Consider the following 23,436-nt stretch of genomic DNA (forward strand, 5'->3'; position numbering starts at 1 on the left):
GTTCATTTTTATGGCTGAGTGACGTGTACTGCATCTTCTTTATCCATTCCTCTGTTGATGGACGTTTAGGTTGCTTCCATGCCTTGACTATTATAAATAGTGCTACTATGAACATTGAGGTGCATGTATGTTTTTTGAATTATGGTTTCTCTCTATCTGCTCAGGATTAGTGCATATATGTGGAATCTAGAAAAATGCATGGATGATCTTATTTGTAGAGCAGAAATGGAGACACAGATGTAGAGAACAGGTATATGGATACCGAGAGGGAATGGGGGCGGTGAATTGGCATACTGGAGTTGACACGTTTACACTATTGATACCGTGTATAAAATAAAACATAACTGGTGAGAATACACCCTGCAGCACAGGGAACTCTGCAACATGTGCCTTATGTGTGTCCACTTAACACATCACTCTACTGAACTCCCCAAATTAGATGTGATTATTCTATATTGTTAGGTTAATTATATTCCTATTATGGCTTGCAATTGTAATTACCTTTTATTTTTTGTCTGGCTATTCATTATGAAAACTAATAAACCTCTTTTTCTATTGTGATTATGTACCTATTATTCATTTTAATACCATTGCATCATGATCAGTCAACCAGAATATAATAGAATTCTGTAACATGAAGCTACAATTTAATAGAACCTGTAATCACTTTTTAAAATTCAGATGCATGTTAGAATTCTCTTGTAATTTTTCTGAAAAATATAAAATGCCCAGGTATTGTTTTTTTTTTTCCCTCCAAATCTCCAGATGTGATTTAGTTTATGTTTTCCAATTTCTCTGTCTCTTTTTTCAGTTGTTCTTTCTCAAGCCTTTATCAAGTGTAGTAAGCAGAAAAGCTTTTGTATACATATATATAAATAATATGTATGTACGTCAAGGTTGTATATTGTCACCCTGCTTATTTAACTTCTATGCAGAGTACATCATGAGGAACGCTGGGCTGGAAGAAGCACAAGCTGGAGTCAAGATTGCTGGGAGAAATATCAATAACCTCAGATATGCAGATGACACCACCCTTATGGCAGAAAGTGAAGAGGAACTCAAAAGCCTCTTTATGAAAGTGAAAGAGGAGAGTGAAAAGGTTGGCTTGAAGCTCAACATTCAGAAACTAAAGATCATGACATTACTTTGCCAACCAAGGTCCGTCTAGTCAAGGCTATGGTTTTTCCCATGGTCATGTATGGATGTGAGAGTTGGACTGTGAAGAAAGCTGATCGCCAAAGAATTGATGCTTTTGAACTGTGGTGCTGGAGAAGACTCTTGAGAGTCCCTTGGACTGCAAGGAGATCCAACCAGTCCATTCTAAAGGAGATCAATCCTGGGTGTTCATTGGAAGGACTGATGCTAAAGCTGAAACTCTAATACTTTGGCCACCTCATGCGACGAGTTAACTCACTGGAAAAGACTCTGATGCTGGGAAGGATTGGGGGCGGGAGGAGAAGAGGACAACAGAGAATGAGATGGCTGGATGGCATCACCGACTCGATTGACATGAGTTTGGGTGAACGCTGGGAGTTGGTGATGGACAGGGAGGCCTGGCATGCTGTGATTCATGGGGTCGCAAAGAGTCGGACACGACCGAGCGACTGAACTGAACTGATAATATATATATTTTAGAAAACTTATGAATTTTTGCTCAGCTAAAGAATTTGTGACATTTTGGTTCCACTTGTTTAACTAAGTATGACTAGAATGCTAGATTTCTAATTTGTATTCACTCACAATTTTGATATAATTATGTTTATTCTGGCATCTAGTATTACTGGTAAAGTCTAGAAGACTTGTTATTTTAGGGCTTTTTAAAAAAAATTTCAATGAGGTTTGAAACTTCTAATCCGATTTTGAAAATATAAGAAATACTACGTTAAAAAAACAACAAAATTAACATGTGATACAGTATTAACTGAAGTACAGATTTTCCTTCAAATTTCACAAAATTTTATGCTTGTGTCCATTATTTGTTTTTATACCTTATTTAAGATTCTACATTGTATTTGGTTACATTGAGCAACTTCATCATACAACATATTCTGATAAATTCTCTTTTTATTTTTATTCTGTTACACATTATTTTCTACTTTTCCTTGTTATGGTTTCTTAGATACTCCCATCATTTAAAAGTAGACATTTAATTTCCAAATACATGGGGTTAAGTATCTTTGACATTAATTTCTCATTTAAAAGCTTTCTTCTCTGTAGTTACCCTCTGTGTTTTTTCAGTTTTCTAACTTTATTGAGGCTTTTAATGGCTAAGTCAAGGATCTCTCTTGGTAAACGTCACATTGCACTTGAAAATATGTGGGTTATTTTCAAATATTGTTTGATACTGATTTCTGCATAATTCCACAGTGATAAGAGAGCAGACTCTATAATTTCAGTACCTTTAGACTGTGAATTTTTTGCACCTTGTTTTATGTCCCTGGTTGTATTCCAGTGTTTCCTGGTTTATAATCTATGAGAGTTTGAATAAAATTTGTATCCTACTGGTGTGTAAAAATTGTATGCTGTGCTGTGCTTAGTTGCTCAGCCGTGTCTGACTCTTTGCAACCCCAGGGACTGTAACCTGCCAGGCTCCTCTGTCTATGGGGATTCTCCAGGCAAGAATACTGGAATGGGTTGCCATGCCCACCTCCAGGGAATCTTCCCAACCCAGGGATCAAACCCAGGTCCCCCATATTGCATGCGGATTCTTTACCATCCAAGCCACCAGGCAAGCCTGTGAAAATTGTGTAAGTCTTAATAATGTTGAATTGGTTCATTGCTCTTCAGGTCTACTCTGTCATTCCACTGTCCATTCTATTAAGTTTTGAGAGTTTGATTCTGAAACTTCAACTGAAAATCTGAATTTATCTACTTAAAAAATAATTGTAATATATAGTGGAACTATGTGGAACTTTGTTCAGTGTTTTCCAAGTCTCCCACAAATGTGTTATAGTAATCTTTCAATAATTTAAAAAATAAAAAATATAATTTAGAAAGACAAAAATTCAGTCAAGGGTCAAGGATTGTAAAAATGCTCGAGGAGACATTCAAAGAACAAAAGTTCAAAAAAGAAAACCATAATTATAAAGTATAAAAATCCAATAAAAAGACAGAATAGCATATTCAGCAAAGCTAAATGGATAATGAATATGACAAAGTCAAGAAAACTTTTTTTTACAAAGGTCAAAGAGAAAAGGCAGATTGCCAATCAACATTCCAGTCATTCTGACAGTGGATCATTCAGGAGTATTAATAGAAACCAGAAGATGATGGAGTGCTTTATAAAAGGTCTGAGAAATAATGATGAACTTTGAAGTATCTGTTAAACTAATCATTTTCTCTCTCTCTCTCTCTCTCACACACACACACACACAAAACATTGTTACCAACAGACCTACAACTTAAAAAACAGTTACTGATAAACTCAGTATACTGGATAAATCAGGATTTGGAGGAGAGTTAAGGGTATGCAGAGGCGCTTAAAACCGCATTTGTTGGATCATCAGTAATTATCTTGCAATACTCTATAGATCTTTATGTTTGAGAGACTTCATTGCAATTTAAAAAGTGATTATAGTATGAGAAAACAGATAATAAAAACACCACAGTGTTATTAATGACAATTTAAGAATTCTGTCTAAGAATTTAAAGGAAGAAGAAAAGGAAAAGTAGATCAGGGGACTTCCCTGGTGGTCGAGTGACTAAGACTCCGCACTCCCAATGCAGGGCGCCTTGGTTCCATCCCTGCTTAGGGAACTAGACCCCACATGCTGCAGCTGAAGAATCTGCACGCCACAGCTGGAGTGAAAGTGTCAGTCGCTCAGTTGTGTCCAACTCTTTGTGAACCCATGGACCCCCGCCAGGCTTCTGTGTCCATGGCCTTTCCCAGGCAAGCATACTGGAGTAGGTTGCCATTTCCTTATCCAGGGGATTGTCCCAACCCAGGGATCAAACCTGGGTCTCCTGCATTGAAGGCAGATTCTTAACCATCTGAGCCACCAGGGAGGCCCACAGCTAAAATATCCTGAAACTAAAAAGATCCCACATGCCACAACTCAGACCCAGCGCAGCCAAATTAATTAATTATTATTATTTTTTTTTATAAAGAAGGGAAGACTAGAACACTGCTTGTCTTAAGTGGGGAAAGTGTTTCAGTGGTTGGAGAGTATTAAGAGCCATAAAGGAAAGACAAAACAAGAATGAAGAGGAAGTTTCAACTGATATATATGTATATAATATAAAACTTAGAATCAACTTGTTGATTTCTACCAAAACAAACAAAAAACCCTATTGGGATTTCGACTGGGATTACGTTTAGTCTCAATTTGGAGAGAATGGAATTTTAACAAAATTGCCTTCCCACTCATGAATGTGGAGTATCCCTTCACTTATTTGGGTCCTCTTTAATTTATCTCAAATATTTGTGTTTTTAAGTGTATAGGTCTTTCATCTTTTGTCAGACTTATCCCTGAATATTTCAGTTTTTTGGATGTTATGGTACATGATATTACTTGTTTTTTTGTGAGTACCTATTATATTTATTGATGGACATTTATTTGGTTTATAGTTTTTTCAGTTACAGCAATGCAGTGAATAAATTTGTACATGCAAATGTACTTACATCTGATTATTTCCCTTAAATTTTTTTAAAATTTTTTATTGTAGTTGCTATGCAGCATTATATTGATATCATAGTATACATATACAGTATAGTGATTCACAATTTTTAAAGGTTGTACTCCATTTATATTTATTGTAAAATATTGGTTATATTCCCCACATTGTACAATATATCCTTGTAACTTATTTCATACAGAATAGTTTGTACCTCTGAATTTCCCACTCCTATATTGGCTCTCATTCCTACCCTTTCCCCATTGGTAAACACTAGTTTTTCTCCATATTTGTGAGTCTGCTTCTTTTTTGTTGTATTGACTAGTCTGTTGTATTTTTAAGATTCCACATAAAAGTGATATCATACTGTATTTCCTTTCTCTGACTTATTTCACTGAGCATAATGCCCTCCAAGTCCATCCAGGTTGCTGGAAATGGCGAATTTCATTCTCTGTATGGCCAAGTAGTATTCCATTGGCGTGTGTATGTGTATATATCTGTGTGTGTGTGTGTGTAGTGCATCTTCTTTATCCATTCATCTGTTGATGGACATGTAGGTTTCTTTTATACCTTGGCAATAGCAAATATTGCTGCTATGAACTTTGGGTTGCATTTATCTTTTCCATTTAGTGTTTTTGCTTGTAACCTCTAAACTCATTTTGGACTGGATTGTTTGTGAACTCCACTGAATTTTCTACATCTGGAATCATGTCTTCTGCAAATAAGCAGTTAAGTCTTCTTTTCCAATCTGGGTTTCTTATATTTGTTTGTTTGTTTGTTTATCCATTTTGACCCGGCTGCACTGGCCAGAACCTCCCCTGTTGAGTGGAGGTGGTGAGAGCCAGTGTTCCTCTCTGTCTTCCTGATCAGGGTGAGCCTTTCAGTCTCTGACATGTTTTTATCACCTTCTACTCCTTGTTTCGGAGAAGGCAATGGCAAGCCACTCCAGTACTCTTGCCTAGAAAATCCCATGGACGGAGGAGCCTGGTAGGCTGCAGTCCATGGGGTCGCTACGAGTCAGACATGACTGAGCGACTTCACTTTCCCTTTTCACTTTCACACATTGGAGAAGGAATTGGCAATCCACTCCAGTGTTCTTGCCTGGAGAATCCCAGGGACGGGGGAGCCTGATGGGCTGCCCTCTATGGGGTCACACAGAGTCGGACACGACTGAAGTGACTTAGCAGCAGCAGCAGCAACTCCTTGTTTGCCGAGTTTTTGTTAGAAACAGGTGTTGCATATTGTTAAATACTTTTTCTATTGAGATGATTGTGGTTTTTCTATTTAAATGGGTAATATGATATTACGGGTTGACTGTATCCCTTTAAAAAAATGTGTTAAAACCCTCACCCCCCAGTACCTCAGAATGTGACCTTAGTTGGAAGTAGGATCATGTACATAATTGGTTAAGATGAGGTCGTACTGGAATAGTGAGGGCTCCCTGACCCAGTGTTACTGGTGTCCTTATAAGAAGATGGCCATATGCAGCCAGAGACACAAGGGAGAATACCGTGTGATGATGGGAGCAGAGACTGGAGTTCTGCTGCCACAGGCAAGGCACATCTGGGGCTCTCAGAGGCTGTTGGAGGCAGGAAGGATTCATGCCTGGAGGCTTCAGAAGGGGCATTGCTCTGTCCCCTCCTTGATATGAGACTTCTAGTCTCCAGAACTACAAGAAGATCAGTTTTTGTTTTTTTAGCCCTCTCAATTTGTGGTCCTTCATTATGATGGCAACCCTTGGAATTAAGACATATGATATGTTACACTGATTGATTTTTTTGAATGTTAAACTGACCTGTATTCCTGGGATATACCCCATTTTGTCAAGAGATACTATTTTATCATTATCCTTGTAATATTTTGTTGGCTTGAAGTTGCTATAATTTTGTTTAGAATTTGTGCATCTGTGTTCATGAGGGATGCTGTTTTGTAGTTTACTTTTTGATATGGTTTTTGTCTTGTTTTGGTATCAGGATAATGTTGATCTTAGCAGATGAATTGGGAAGTATTCCCTGCTCTTTGATATTCTTGAAGACTGTGCAGAGTTGTTAATGGTTTTTTAAAAAAGATGTATCAAGAAGTAACTCCTACCTTTAACCGCTCTACAGTGTACAATTCACTGCTATTTAGTGTATTTTCAGAGTTGTGCATCATCACTGTTATCTGATCACAGAACATCTTTGTCACCCCAGAAAGGAATTTCATGCTCATGAAAAGTCACTCCCCATACTCTGCCCTCCAAACCCTTGTCAATCACTAACTTGCTTTCTGTTTCTGTAGATTGGCCTGTTCTGGTTATTTCTTATACATGGAACTATATAATATGTGGCCTTTCTCTGAGTATGATGTTTTTTTGAGGTTCACTAATGTTTCTAGCTTGCAATATAACTACTTCCTTCTTTGTTTTGGTGAATAGTCTTCCACTGTATACAGTATTTGTTTATCCATTTATTAGTTGATGGACATTTGGGTGGTTTCCACTTTTTGGCAATTTTGAATTAAGGCTGCTTTTAGCAATTGTGTACAAGCTTTTGTGTAAATATATGCTTTCTTCCTCTTGAGTCTGTATCTAGGAGTGGAAGTGCCCAGTCCTAAGGTCAGCCTGTGTTTAACCTTTTGAGAAAATACAGCGTTTTCCAAAGATGCCATTAGCACCAGCAGTGTGTGAAGGTTCTAGTTTCCCCATACCCTCACCGACACTTGTCATTATCTGTATTTTTAATTATAGCCATCGTAGTGGGTGTGAATGTTATCTCAAGGTGGTTTTGATTTGCGTTTCCCTGATGGCTAATGAGGTTGAATATCTTTTCCTGTGCTTATTGCCCATTTGTATACCTTTTTGGGAAAAATGTCTTTTTTTCTTTGCCCTTTAAAAAATTAAGTTTTTCGTCTTTTTTGTGTGTACACATGTCCCTTATTATGTATTAGATTTACAGTAATTTTCCCTTGTTCTGTGGGTGATCTTTTCACTTTCTTCGTATATGGAGATGAAGTCGTTTATCAGTTTTGTTGTTGTTCTTGTGCTTCTGATGTCTTACTCAAGAGACATTGCCTAACCCAAAGTCACGAAGGTGTAATTACTTTTATATTCTAAAAGTTTGTATGTTTTATTTTAGTTCAGTTGCTAAGTCATTACCAACTCTTTGCAACCCCATAGACTGCAACCCACCAGGCTTCCCTGTCCATCACCAACTCCCAGAGCTTGCTCAAACTCATGTCCATCAAGTTGGTGATGCCATATGTTTGTATCTTTAGCTCTTATATTTAGATATTTGACCCATTTGGAGACAGTTTTTGGATGAGGTGTGAGGTATGGGTCTAACTGCATTCTTCTGCGTCTGGATACCTACTTGTCTCAGCACAGTTGAGTTCAGTTCAGTCGCTTAGTCGTGTCCGACTCTTTGCGACCCCATGAACCACAGCACGCCAGGCCTCCCTGTCCATCACCAACTCCCGGAGTTCACTCAGACTCATGTCCATCGAGTCGGTGATGCCATCCAGCCATCTCATTCTCTGCCGTCCCCGTCTCCTCCTACCCCCAAACCCTCCTAGCATCAGACTCTTTTCCAGTGAGTCAACTCGTCTCATGAGGTGGCCAAAATATTGGAGTTTCAGCTTCAGCATCAGTCCTTCCAATGAACACCCAGGGTTGATCTCCTTTAGAATGGACTGGTTGGATCTCCTTGCAGTCCAAGGGACTCTCAAGAGTCTTCTCCAACACCACAGTTCAAAAGCATCAATTCTTCGGCGATCAGCTTTCTTCACAGTCCAACTCTCACATCCATACATGACCACGGGAAAAACCACACAGTTTGTTTAAAACGGCCATTCTCTCCCCATTAAATTGTCTTGGCACGCCTGTCAAAAATCAGTTTACCATAAATGTAAGTGTTGAATTTGGGACTCTAAACTCTATTCCACTGATCTTTTGTATATCCTTAGGCCAGTACTACGTTGACTGGATTATGGTAGCTTTGCAGCATAATTTGAAATTGGGAAATGTGAGCCTTCCAAATTTATTCTTCTTTTTTAAGGTCATTTTGGCTATTAGTCTCTTGCATTTCTATATGAATTTTAGGAAAAGCTTATAAAATTTCTGCAAAAATATCCAGCTGCAGCTCTGAATGCTTTTTATCTGCAGATCAGTTTGGGTAATATTGACAACCTAATAATATTAAGTCTTCTGATCCTTGAACATGACATGTTTTGCTGTTTATGTACCTTTAACGTTTTCCTGGAATGTTTCCGCTTTCAAGTCGTGTACTTCTTTTAACTTCAGTTTTAAGTATTCTTTTTGATGCTATTGTAATGCAGTTGTTTTCTTTGCTTCCTTTTTACATTCTTCATTGCTAATGTGTAGGCATACAATTGATTTTTGAATACTGATCTCGTATTCTGCCCCCTTGCTGAACTTGTTTATTTTTGATAGTTCTTTAGTGGATTCTCTAGTATTTTCTGTATGTAAGAGTATGTCATCTGCAAAGAGAGTTTTCCTTTCTAGGTGATTTCTACTTATTTTCCTTGTTTAATTGCCATAACTAAAACTTCCAATATAATAGTGAATATAAATGGCAAGAATGGACATCTGTCTTGTTCATGATCTTAAACCATGGGAAGTATGGTGTAAGCTGTAAATTTTGCCCAAGATACCCTTTATCAATTTGAGAACATTCTCTTCTATTTATAATTTGTTCCATGTTTTTTAATACTAAAAGGGTTTTTAATTTTGTCAAATGCTTATTCTGTGACCGTTGAAAGGCTCGTATAATTTTTGTCTTTTATTCTATTCATGTTGCACATATCCTCGATTGATTTTTAGATGCTAAACTAGCCTTTCATTCCTACAATAAATTCCACTTGGCTGTGATGTATAATCCTTTAATATGTTGCTGAATTTGGTTTGCGAACACTTTGTTGAAGTTTTTGCATCTGTATTCATAAGCACTATTGGTCAGAAGTTGTCTTTTCTTGGCATGTGTTTGTCTGATTTTGGCATTAGGGTAATACTGGCCGCTAGACCATTCCAGTATGACCTAAATCAAATCCCTTACTATTATACAGTGGAAATGACAAATAAATTCAAGGGATTAGATCTGGTAGACAGAGTGCCTGAAGAACTATGGACAGGGGTTCATGACATTGTATAGGAGGCAGTGGTCAAGATCATCCTCCAAAAAAAGAAATGCAGAAAGACAAAATGGTTGCCTGAGGAGGCTTACAAATAGCTGAGAAAAGAAACGAAAGGCAAAGGAGAAAAGGAAAGATATAACCATTTGAATGCAGAATTCCAAAGAATAGCAAGGAGAGATAAGAAAGCCTTCCTCAGTGACCAGTGCAAAGAAATAGAGGAAAACAACAGAATAGGAAAAACAAGAGATCTCTTCAAGAAAATTAGAGATTCCAAGGGAACATTTCATGCAAAGATGGGCTCGATAAAGGACAGAAATGGTAGGGACCTAACAGAAGCAGAAGATATTAAGAAGAGATGGCAAGAATACACAGAAGAACTATACAAAAAAGATCTTCACGACCCAGATAACCATGTTGTTGTGATCACCCACCTAGAGCCAGACATCCTGGAGTGCAAAGTCAAGTGGGCCTTAGAGAGCATCACACAAACAAAGCTAGTGGAGGTGATGGAATTCCAGTTGAGCTATTTCAAATCCTAAAAGATGATGCTATGAAAATGCTGCACTCAATATGCCAGCAAATTTGGAAAACTCAGCAGTGGCCACAGGACTGGCAAGAGTCAGTTTTCATTCCAGTCCCAAAGAAAGGCAATGCTGAAAAATGTTCAAACTACCACACAATTGCACTCATCTCACATGCTAGCAAAGTAATACTCAAAATTCTCCAAGCCAGGCTTCAACATTATGTGAACTGTGAACTTCCATATGTTCAAGCTGGATTTAGAAAAGTCAGAGGAACCAGAGATCAAATTGCCAACATCCACTGGATCATCAGAAAAGCAAAAGAGCTCCAGAAAAACATCTACTTCTGCTTTATTAACTATACCAAAGACTTTGACTTTGTGGATCACAACAAACTGTGGAAAATTCTTAAAGAGACGGGAAAACCAGACTACCTTACTTACCTCCTGAGAACTCTATATTCTGGTCAAGAAGCAACAGTTAGAACTGGACATGGAACAACAGACTGGTTCCAAATCAAGAAAGGAGTACGTCAAAGCTGTATATTATCACCCTGCTTATTTAACTTATATGCAGGGTACATCATGCGAAATTCTGGGCTCAATGAAGCACAAGCTGGAAACAAAATTACCGGGAGAATTATCAGTAACCTCAGATACACAGAGGACACCACCATTATGGCCAAAAGCAAATAAGAACTAAAGAGCCTCCTGATGAAAGTGAAAGAGGAGAGTGAAAAAGTTGGCTTAAAACTAAACATTCAAAAGACTAAGATCATGGCATCCAGTCCCATCACTTCATAGCAAATAGATGGGGAAACAATGGAAACAGTGAGAGACTTTATTTTGGGGGGCTCCAAAATCACTGCAGATGGTGACTGCAGCCATGACATTAAAAGACGCTTGCTTCCTTGGAAGAAAAGCTATGCCAACCTAGACAGCATATTAAAAAGCAGAGACATTTCTTTGCTGACAAAGGTCTGTTTAGTCAAAGCTGTGGTTTTTCCAGTGGTCGTGTATGGATGTGAGAGTTGGACTGTGAAGAAAGCTGAGTGCTGAAGAAATGATGCTTTTGAAGTGTGGTGTTGGAGAAGACTCTTGAGAGTCCCTTGAACTTTAAGGAGATCCAACCAGTCCGTCCTAAAGGAAATCAGTCCTGGGTGTTCATTGGAAGGACTGATGCTGAAGCTGAAACTCCAATAATTTGGCCACCTGATGTGAAGAACTGACTCCTTGGAAAAGACCCTGATGCTGGGAGGGATTGAGGGCAGGAGGAGAAGGGGATGACAGAGGATGAAATGGTTGGATGGTATCACTGACTCAATGGATATGAGTCTGAGAAAGCTCCGGGAGTTGGTGAAGGACTGGGAAGCCTAGCATGCTGTGGTCCATGGGGTTGCAAAGAGTAGGACATGACTGAGCCACTAAACTGAACTGAAATACTGGCCACACAGAATGAGTTTGGAACTGTCCATTTTCTTTAGCTTTCTGAAAAATTGTGTATAGACTTGGTATTACTTCTTCCTTGAATCTTTGGTAGAATTTGCCATCAATGCTATCTAAGCCTATAGTTGTCTTGGTAGAAAGGTTTTTAACCAGAAATTCATTTTCTGTAATAGATAAAATATCATCCAGGCTACCAGTTTCTTCAGTGTGAGCTTTCCCTTGCTCTCTTCTCTCTAGTACTTTGGCCTATGAACTCTAGCTGCTTGGTTTTCTGAGACTTTTCACTCTGTCTCCTCAGCTTAAAAAATCTGCTGGTACCCACCTCAGTTGCTGTCTCTTTTAGGCCTGGAGACCTCTTAAGCCTCTAACCTGGGAGAGGAATAGAGCTCACCTCAGTTATTTGGCATCACTGTCCTACATTGCCTCATGTCTGGTATCTTAAAAACCATTGTTTCATGTATTTTTCTAGTAGTTTGTTTCTTCAGACAGTTGAGTATATCCTTATTCTTTTATTTCAGGGAGATTTTATACCATCACCATCTATTTTGTAGTGGTGGGACAGGGCCCACTTTACAAGAATCCAACCAATAAGCCATCTTTGGAGTTACTACTTATGATAAGCATCCTCCCATCATTTCAACAATGAAGCTAAACTAACTCATAAATGAAGAAATGTTGCAGTAGATTGAAGTAGAAGCGTGAATACCTGTGCCTGTCTCACTGGCTACCCAAAAGCTATGAAAATAGAGAAAGCATCAAATGTCTTACGGGAGAGCGGAAGAAGAAGCTGTTAATGGAAAAGAAACCTCATGCAGTTACTCAGTGATAGAAAGCAGATGGAACTGAATCAAAATCTAGTGAAGAAACCTGTTACCAGAACATACAGAGGAGAAAACTAACCAGAAGGTAGGAACAGATGCTGCTTATCTGTCAGCTTCAAGTGGAAAACTGCTGGAGGCCCTAGACTCTTACCAGGCTATTTGAAGATGAGCATTTAGAACTGGGAGGCCAGTCAAGCCCCTTCCCTTATTCATTGTGCTCAGCTTTCTTCCAGCTTAATATGTCAAGGTCTGCACTGTGAAGAGGATGAGCCAGCTATCTGATGTGATTTCTAAGATAGGGTCATTACTTAGAAAGAAGCATTTCAGAGTTTGAAAAAATCACAGAGAAGATTTGAAGAATCGCAAGGAAAGCAGCATGAAAAAACAGATATACACAAATGCAAAGGAAACTGGAGTCATCTGCCTGTACTAATCTGCCCACTCTTTCATTCATAAAATAGAATGCCAGGGACCACCAGACATTTGGGGAAGCCTGATAGCCTGAAGCAGAGAAACCAAGGTCAACAAACAGCCGAGCCCGAAAGAGACAAAGTTGATAGGCAGTGTAATAGGCTCAGACAGTAAAATATCTGCCTACAATGCCTACCATGTGGGAGATCCAGGTTCAATCCCTGGGTCGGGAAGATCTCCTGGAGAAGGAAATGGCAACCCACTCCAGTATTCTTGCCCGGAAATCCCATGGATGGTAGAACCTAGTAGGCTACAGTCCATGGGGTCGCAAAGAGTTGGACATGACTGAGCGACTTCACTAATTACTACATTTGGACTTCCTTGGTGGCTCAGATGGTAAAGCATCTGCTTACAATGCGGGAGATCCGGTTTCAGTCCCTGGGTCGGAAAGATCCTCTGGAGAAGGAAATGGCAACCCGCTCTAGTACTCTAGGCTGGAAAATCCCATGGATAGAGTAGCCTGGTAGGCTATAGTCCATAGGGTTGCAAGGAGTTAGACAAGATTGAGCGACTTCACATACATCACATACTAATCCTGACAGAGGCATTGGACAGGTTCTCATATTTAGCTTCCCTGGTAGCTCAGACAGTAAAGTGTCTGCCTACAATGCGGGAGACTTGGGTTCAATCCCTGGGTCAGGAAGATCCCCTGGAGAAGGAAATGGCAACCCACTCCAGTACTCTAACCTGGAAAATCCCATGGACCGAGGAGCCTGGTAAGCTACAGCCCACGGGGTCACAAAGAGTCGGACACGACTGAGCAACTTCACTAAAAAATGAGATGTTGAAGTCCTAACTCCCAGCACCTCAGAATATTAAACCTTATTTGAAAACACTGACATTCCAGATGAGGTCAGACTCAAGTAGAGTGCATTGCTACTCCAGTATGACTAGTGTTTTCATTAGAAGACAACCATGTGAAGCCAAGAGACTCACAGAATTCACAGGGGTGACGGAGGCAGAGACAGGAGTTATGCAGCCACAAGCTAAGGAATGCCTGGAATTTCCAGAAAATCACCAGATGTCAGAAAGAAGCAAGGGAATATTCTCCTTTGGGTTTCAGAGGCAGCAAGGTCCTGCTCTTTGATTTTGAAGCTTCTAGCTTACAGAGCTGTGAGGTAATACATTTCTGTTGTTTATGCCACCCAGTTTGTGGTACTTTTTATGTCAGCTCGAAGGAACTAATATTGGGAATAAAAGATAATTTAATAATTGCTATAAAAAAACGTAACATGTTCAGAAAACCCACAGGAAGGTTAAAAAAAAAGGATCAGGAAAGTAAATGGGGAATAAATAGAAGACAAGTAATAAAATTGCATGTTAGACTTAAACCCTAGCATTTTTATATTATTTATCTTAAAAATGTAAATGATCTAAATGCACCAATTAAAAGATAGAGATGACTAGTTCAGTTCAGTTCAGTTCAGTCGCTCAGTCGTGTCCGACTCTCCGCGACCCCATGGGATAACAAAACACAATCCAACAGTGTGTTGTCTACAAAAATCTCACTTCAAATATAATGATACAGGCAGGTTGAAAGTAAAAGGTTGCAAAGTATATATGGTGAAAATATTAATTTTAAAAATGCAGGAGTGGCTGTCTTAATGTAAAGGTTAATTTCCTGGTTGTGATCTTGTACTATAGTTATGCAAGATGTTTCTGTTGGGGAGGTCGGATGAAGTGTGTATGGTATCTCTCTGTAATATTGCTTATAATGGCATATGAACCTGCCAATATCTCCAAATAAGATTCATTCACATGCAAAAGAATGAAGTTGGTTCTCTACTTATATGCAAAGATGAAAATGGAAAGACCTAAATGTAAAAGCTAAACTATAAAGTTCTTAGAAGGAAAAATAAACGTAAGCACTAAAACTATAAAAATTCTTAGAAGTGTAAATCTCAGGGCCTTGAAATAGGCAATGGTTTCTTAGATTTGACACCAAAATCACAAGCAATAAAATGAATAGGTAAATTGGACTTTATCAAAATAAATATTTTGTGCTTCAAAGGACTTGGTCAGGAAAGTGAAAAGACAATCCACAGAATGGGAAAACAGTTTTGAAATGTGTATCTGCTGAGGGAATTATGTCTAAAATATATAAAGGGAATTGTATTTAAAATATATAAAGAACACTTAAACTTAATTGTGATAAGACAAATGACCTAGTTTTAAAAATGAGAAAAGGTCTGGGTAAACATTTCTCCAGAGAAGATACACAAATGACCAAAATGCACAAGAAAAGATTTTCAGCATCACTCACCATCAGGGAAGAACAAATGAAAGACCGCCGTGGCTGACCACTCACCCAAACACGCTAGGGTGTCTGTAATTAAGAAGATAGGTAATAACAAGTGTTGGTGAGGATGTGGGAAATCTGAAACTCATGCTTTGCTGGTGCTAATGATGGCTTTGAAAAATAGTCTGGCGATTCCTCAAAGTTAAACATAGAGTTTCTTATTGTATGACTCAGCAACTTCACTTCCAAGTATATACCTGAGAAGCAAAACATGTGCGTACAAAAATGTATACACAGATGTTCACAGCAGTACTACTAATACTGGTCAAAAGTGAAAACAACTCAAATATCCATCAGCTGATGAATGGATAAACAAAATGTGGCATATCCATTGCATAATAAAAATAAATGCCGATTACATGCTACAGCATGGATGAATCCTGAAAACATGCTAAGAGAAAGAAGCCAGGCACAAAGGATCGTATTTCGTACGATTTCAAGTATCTGAAATGTCTAGAATAGGCAAATCCAAAGAAAGCAGGTTAGCACTGGCTGGGTAGGGAGGAGGAGATGATACAGGGTTTCTTTTTCAGTTAAAATGAAAAGATTCTAAAATTGGTTCTGGTGGTGTTTGCCCAACTCTGAATATACTAAAAATCATTGAATGATAGATACACATGAAATCACTGAATTGTATGACCTAGGAATTGTATTTCAACAAATCTATTAGAAATTGAACTTTAAAAATTAAAAGATCAAAATGCTTATGGTATGATTATTATTTCATAATATACCTTATAATATAGAAACAATACTTTCTCTCCCACCTGTTTAGTCAGTAATGATTTGGAAACAGTTCAAACCATTTCTTAATATCTTCTAGGAAGTGGATTTTCCTAAACAAGCTATGTCAACAAGAATGTAAGGGTTGTGCCTCGGAAAAATCAGTGTTCCCACACCCATAGACACACACGCACATGTATGAACATATGCATATGTGAATATGCATGTAATGTATAATTGGCCCTTTGCTCGTCACAGGTCATTCATCACTATGGATTAAAAGAAAAGACTGTAGAATTTCCTTCTGATTTTGTGCTGTTAGTCTTGTTTGAGTTACTGTTTACATTTTGAAAAAGATCCATTCACAAGAATATTCAATTAATTAAAGTTGGTACTCAGACTGACATTCTGTCTTTTAAGCTGTAATTCTTGAGGAATACCAATATCATCTTCAATGAAGCTGATAAGTCCTGTTTGTTAATTTTCAGCTTCCTAACGAGGATCCTGAAATTTTTGAAGTTTCATCCAAGTGTCTGTCTATACTGGTTCAGTTGTATGGAGGGGAAAACCCAGAGAGCCTGTCTCCTGAAAATGCAGAGACCTTCGCTGATTTACTGACATCCAAAGAGGACCCAAAGGACCAGAAGCTTCTGTTGAGGATTCTTAGAAGAATGGTGAGTCCACACAGAAACTGGGCGGGTGGCCTCAGTGGTAGCCAGAAGACGGGGAGTAGTCGGGTTTTTTGACCTCCTTTCATTAATGAACTCATGATTACCTTTCCCTGTAGTCACCTACTGGTAACATTTATCATATTCCACATGTCTATTTGTATATACACAGAATTTTTGCTGAACTATGAGAGAGTTAGACATATTATTTGTGCTTATCCCTTAATATGTGAGTGTGTATTTCCTAATGAAATGAATGTTGTCTTAACTATAGTTATCAAAGTCAGGAAATTTAACATTGATACAAATCTTTTACTAATCTGCCATCCATATTCCAACTTTGTCAGCTGTCTCCATAATGTCCTTTATAGCTTGTTTTCCAATATAGATTCCAGTTCAGCATCATGTATTTTAGTAGACAGATGTACTTAATCTGGGATAGTTTTGTAGCCGTGCTTTGTCTTTCATGAGGTTTCTGAAGAATGGGCCAGGTATTTTGTAGCATTTCCCCTCTATTTAGATCTCTCTGCTGTGTTCTGGACAACTAGATTCAGGTAAGTCCCAGAAGAAGTCCATCAGATCCAGAAGCTCATGATGTCTATTTGCTGTTTACTGGTGATGTTAGTTTTGATCACTTTGTGAAATCAATGTGTGGTTATTATTTTTTAAATTTTTTAACAGCTGCAAAATGGAGATTTTCAAATTCACAGTATTTCTAACTTCCAATATTGTACTTTAGGGGAAAAAATTCCCTTTTGCACCTTTTATGTTTTGTTTTTAAAAATGTGTATAGCTGATGTTTACCTGAAGATCCTTTTGAAGACGTTTTACAACAGATCTTCTGCTGGTTTTGCAAGCCATTATTTACAGTAGCTATTGGTGAAGTTAGTTGAGGAGTAGAGGTCTCATTAGTTTGTGTCATGTTTTGGCTTGTCTGTGTGTGGTCACTTCTAGATCCAGTTATTGGGAGGGATCCTGTGGCAGCAGAGGCTGTGGATGCTCCAGAAAGTTGTCCACAAGACAGTTTTTGTGCTAATTTGATAAATAGCTGCAGTGCAGGATGGAGCTGAATCTCCATGGCAGGTTACGGGTGACGGAACTGAAGGAGAGAGAGAGTACCCTCCTTGCTGCTACATCTTACCTTTGTATAGCCAGACCTCCCAACCCCAGCAATGCTTCCTGTCTCGTGGAGTGGCTCCCTGCGTAACACAGTTTGGGTGAGGTTTCCAACGTGTAGGATAAATATTTCTGGGCACAGTAGATCTTGGCATGGTAATCCAGCCTAGCACTAGATGACACTGAATCACATAGTAAGGCAGGTATTTCCTCTTCCATTTCATTTTGCTCTTTCTGATAATTTAAAGGTGAAACTCTCAGTTTGGTACTACTATGTCTTTAACACCTCTTGAATCTTCCTTTTTTTAATAGAGAGTAAGTATTTTAAAAAGCAGAGACATTACTTTGCCAACCGAGGTCCGTCTAGTCAAGGCAATGGTTTTTCCTGTGGTCATGTATGGATGTGAGAGTTGGACTGTGAAGAAGGCTGATCTCCGAAGAATCGATGCTTTTGAACTGTGGTGTTGGAGAAGACTCTTAAGAGTCCCTTATACTGCAAGGAGATCCAACCAGTCCATTCTAGAGGAGATCAATCCTGGATGTTCATTGGAGGGACTGATGCTAAAGCTGAAGCTGCTATACTTTGGCCACCTCATGCGACGAGTTGACTGACTGGAAGAGAGTCTGATGCTGGGAAAGGTTGGGGGCGGGAGGAGAAGGGGACGACAGAGAATGAGATGGCTGGATGGCATCACCGACTCTGTGGACATGAGTTTCAGTGAACTCCGGGAGTTGGTGATGGACAGGGAGGCCTGGCGTGCTGTGATTCATGGGGTCGCGGAGAGTCGGACACAACTGAGTGACTGAACTGAACTGAACTGTACTGAACTGAAGCCTCTCAGATGACCAGCTTTTTCAGTAGAGAGATTTCTTTTTTAAAATGGTTTTATTCAGGTAAAAAAGGCACGTCAATGTGAAATCAAGTACTAGAAAATATAGCAACATGAGTGATCTGTAGATGTGGCAAAACTGTGTTGAATTACAGAAGCTTGGGAAATACTGACCTCATACCTGATACGATTAATTTTATAGAGATCCACCGTCTCTTATTTGAAAATCTTAGGATGAGGTTTAGCTTGGAATTTATAATTTTTAGATCTTTTTGGCATGGTTTCTTAGGCTATATATGACATGCCCCCATAGGGGTCACTGGGGCAGTAGTGTTGTCAAGCATGGTAATATTTCTGTCCCAAAATGTATGAACATTTACACTAAGTGGGCAAATAAAAACTCTATGGGAGTCAGGTTTTGCCACCAAATATGTTTTTAAACGAAACTTACCAAAAAATTTGATTTTAAGAGCTTTCTAGATTTTAGATTTGCAGATGGATTATGGACTTGTCTCTGAAATAAATTACATCCTTTTGTAAAACCGGATTAATTTAATCATGCAGAAAACAATTAGATACCAACTTAGTAATGACAGAATGATTTCTGTTCGTTTCCAAGGCAAACCATTCAATATTACAGTAATCCAAGTCTATGCCCCAACCAGTAATGCTGAAGAAGCCAAAGTTGAATGGTTCTATGAAGACCTACAAGACCTTTTATAACTAACACCCAAAAAAGATGTCCTTTTCATTATAGGAGACTGGAATGCAAAAGTAGGAAGTCAAGAAACACCTGGAGTAACAGGCAAATTTGGCCTTGGAGCACGAAATGAAGCAGGGCAAAGGCTAATAGAGTTTTGCCAAGAGAACGCACTGGTCATAGCAAACACCCTCTTCCAACAACACAAGAGAAGACTCTACACATGGACATCAGGAGATGGTCAACACTGAAATCAGATTGATTATATATTCTTTGCAGCCAAAGATGGAGAAGCTCTATACAGTTAGCAAAAACAAGACCAGGAGCTGTAGATCATGAACTCCTTATTGCCAAATTCAGACTTAAATTGGAGAAAGTAGGGAAAACCACTAGACCATTCAGATATGACCTAAATCAAATCCCTTATGGTTATACAGTGAAAGTAAGAAATAGATTTAAGGGACTAGATCTGATCAATAGAGTGCCTGATGAACTCTGGATGGAGGTTCTTGACATTGTACAGGACACAGGGACCAAGACCATTCCCATGGAAAAGAAATACGAAAAAGGCAAAATGGCTGTCTGAGGAGGCCTTACAAATAGCTGTGAAAAGAAGAGAAGCGAAAAGCAAAGGAGAAAAGGAAAGATATAAGCATCTGAATGCAGAGTTCCAAAGAATAGCAAGGAGAGATAAGAAAGCCTTCCTCAGCGAACAATGCAAAGAAATAGAGGAAAACAACAGAACAGGAAAAACAAGAGATCTTTTCAAGAAAATTAGAGCTATCAAGGGAACATTTCATGCAAAGATGGGCTCGATAAAGGACAGAAGTGGTATGGACCTAACAGAAGCAGAAGATATTAAGGTGGCAAGAATACACAGAAGAACTGTACAAAAAAGATCTTCACGACGAAGATAATCACGATGGCGTGATCACTCACCTGGAACCAGACATCTTGGAATGTGAAGTCAAGTGGGCCTTAGAGAGCATCACTATGAACAAAGCTAGTGGAGGTGATGGAATTCCAGTTGAGTTATTTCAAATCTTGAAAGATGATGCTGTGAAAGTGCTGCACTCTATATGCCAGCAAATTTGGAAAACTCAGCAGTGGCCACAGGACTGGAAAAGGTCAGTCTTCATTCTAGTCCCAAAGAAAGGCAATGCCAAAGAATGCTCAAACTACCGCACAATTGCACTCATCTCACACGCTAGTAAAGTCATGCTCAAAATTCTCCAAGCCAGGCTTCAGCAATATGTGAACCGTGAACTCCCAGATGTTCAAGCAGGTTTTAGAAAAGGCAGAGGCACCAGAGATCAAATTGCCAACATCTGCTGGATCATGGAGAAAGCAAGAGAGTTCCAGTAAAACATCTATTTCTGCTTCATTGACTATGCCAAAGCCTTTGACTGTGTGGATCACAATAAACTGTGGAAAATTCTGAAAGAGATGGGAATCCCAGACCACCTGACCTGCCTCTTGAGAAACCTGTATGCAGGTCAGGAAGCAACAGTCAGAACTGGTCATGGAACAACAGACTGGTTCCAAATAGGAAAAGGAGTACGTCAAGGTTGTATATTGTCACCCTGCTTATTTAACTTGTATGCAGAGTACGTCATGAGGAACGCTGGGCTGGAAGAAGCACAAGCTGGAATCAAGATTGCTGGGAGAAATATCAATAACCTCAGATATGCAGATGACACCACCCGTATGGCAGAAAGTGAAGAGGAACTCAAAAGCCTCTTGATGAAAGTGAAAGAGGAGAATGAAAAGGTTGGCTTGAAGCTCAACATTCAGAAAATGAAGATCATGGCATCTGGTCCCATCACTTCATGGGAAATAGATGGAAAAACAGTGGAGACAGTGTCAGACTTTTTTTTTTTTTGGACTCTAAAATCACTGTGGATGCTGATTGCAGCCATGAAATTAAAAGACGCTTACTCCTTGGAAGGAAAGTTATGGCCAACCTAGATAGCATATTAAAAAGCAGAGACATTACTTTGCCAACCAAGGTCCGTCTAGTCAAGGCTATGGTTTTTCCTGTGGTCATGTATGGATGTGAGAGTTGGACTGTGAAGAAAGCTGATCGCCGAAGAATTGATGCTTTAGAACTGTGGTGCTGGAGAAGACTCTTGAGAGTCCCTTGGACTGCAAGGAGATCCAACCAGTCCATTCTAGAGGAGATCAATCCTGGGTGTTCATTGGAAGGACTGATGCTAAAGCTGAAACTGCAGTACTTTGGCCACCTCATGCGATGAGTTGACTCACTGGAAAAGAGTCTGATGCTGGGAGGGATTGGAGGTGGGAGGAGACGGGGACGACAGAGAATGAGATGGCTGGATAGCATCACCAACTCTATGGACATGAGTTTGAGTGAACTCTGGGATTTGGTGATGGACAGGGAGGCCTGGCGTGCTGTGATTCATGGGGTCGCAAAGAGTTGGACACGACTGAGCGACTGAACTGAACTAGTCAAAATAACGAGACTACACCATCTTTTAGTTAATTTCACAGTCTAAAATGATTTCCTTATAGTTTCTGACCTGCCCCCTATAGGACCAGGTAGGTTTTGTTTGTGGGAGAAAAGTTGAATCCTAGTGACTTTATCTTGTATGTGAAATTAAAAGTAGTTTCTGGTGCTGCTCATCCTTTTTTTAAATTGTAGTGAACATAATATAAAGTTTGCCAGCTGTCTGTGATAAGTGCTTTATAATCTTCTGAAAACTTTCTAAATTACCCCTGAATCAGTCAGGGTTGGATTCAGGTGATGCAACATCAGGGATTCTGGGTCTTGAGCTTGCCTATCCTGAGGCTCAATTCTGCTTAAACTTGCTACTGAGTTCAGTATGTTTGGAGAGAAACAGCAGCAGATAACCCAAAGAAGTGTAGGGTGCCAGGGCCCGCTCCCCAACTGACGTGAGCCTTCCTGCCGTCTCACTCATTGCTTCCTGTCTTCACCATGGCTGCCATGGATTTGTAACTGTCAACTTACCGTTCATTCTCACCTTCACACCTTACCCTTGTTCAGGGTATTGATGCGGTCTTGTTCGTTTTTGTATCTTCAGCATGTTGCAGTGTCTGGCCCCTAAAAGGTGGTCAGCCGATGATGTCTCTAACTGTGATAAGGACTTTTGGTGCATCACCTCATTTAATCTTCACAGCACTCTTAGAGACCAGCTCCAGTGATTGTTCCCATTTGTAGGTTAAAAACTAAGGCTCAGAGAACTTATGTAACACTCCCTAGGCCACCAACTGGGAATCGGCAGGGCTGGCATCAACCGAGTTCAATTGACCCTTACCTGTACCCTTGCCAAGTAGCTGACTGCTTTGCCGCTGCTCTGCCCAGTACTGATCTGGACTCTGAGGGCATTCAGTAAGCTGAATCTGACTGAATTTCGATCAGGAAGGCACCTAAGAGATTCATTCTTCATTATGAATAGAGTTATTCCTCTGTGCCTGCACTACACTGGGGATACTAAGTAAAGTGTAGTCTTCCTGCTCCCTGTCCTCAAGGATCTCTAACTGGAATGAGACAGAAACACAAGCTTCATTATAAAGCAGAATCTGATTGGCGCTGTGGTAGAGGAGCCAGCAGAGTTCCACAGAAACAGCCCCTTGAGGGAAGAAGTTGAGTAGGACGTGGTGTTTGAGCTGAGTGTGGAGGGTGTGTTGGTCATCCATGCGGACCAGGAGGAAGCACATCCTGAATAATGGCCCCGAAACCCACAGGGCTCCCCAAGATAGCCCAGAGGGGACCAGACATTCGGAGTTTAGACAAGTTGGTTGCGGGGGGAGGAGACGGAGACGACCGAGAGTGAGATGGCTGGATGGCATCACCGACTCTGTGGACATGAGTTTGCGTGAACTCCGGGAGTTGGTGATGGACAGGGAGGCCTGGCGTGCTGTGATTCATGGTGTCGCGGAGAGTTGGACACGACTGAGCGACTGAACTGAACTGAGTCTCTGAAACCAAAGGACAGTGGTAGCATCTCAATTGAGTTCAAATTACGTTTACTGTGAAATAAGGCTTTCTCATAGCACCTGGCCTGCGATTGGAATTTAATAAGCAGCCACTGAGCTGAGTAAGAAATGTCTATAAAA

The 23,436-nt window shown here is 39.7% G+C and overlaps 1 protein-coding gene across 3 annotated transcripts in view; it reads left to right on the forward strand.

Moving 5' to 3' along the window:
* Positions 1-23,436, forward strand: part of ULK4 (unc-51 like kinase 4) — a 514,736-nt gene that overhangs the window by 370,731 nt on the left and 120,569 nt on the right. For all 3 annotated transcript variants that reach the window (XM_055414560.2, XM_055414559.2, XM_088831696.1), the window contains one exon: positions 16,513-16,698. In XM_055414560.2, coding sequence (XP_055270535.2) covers positions 16,513-16,698 — 186 coding nt within the window. The remainder of the gene's footprint in view (positions 1-16,512; positions 16,699-23,436) is intronic.

Source organism: Moschus berezovskii, chromosome 24 (genome assembly GCF_049115385.1).
Source record: "Moschus berezovskii isolate FMDL1 chromosome 24, NW_MosBer_1.0, whole genome shotgun sequence".
NCBI lineage: Eukaryota > Metazoa > Chordata > Mammalia > Artiodactyla > Moschidae > Moschus > Moschus berezovskii.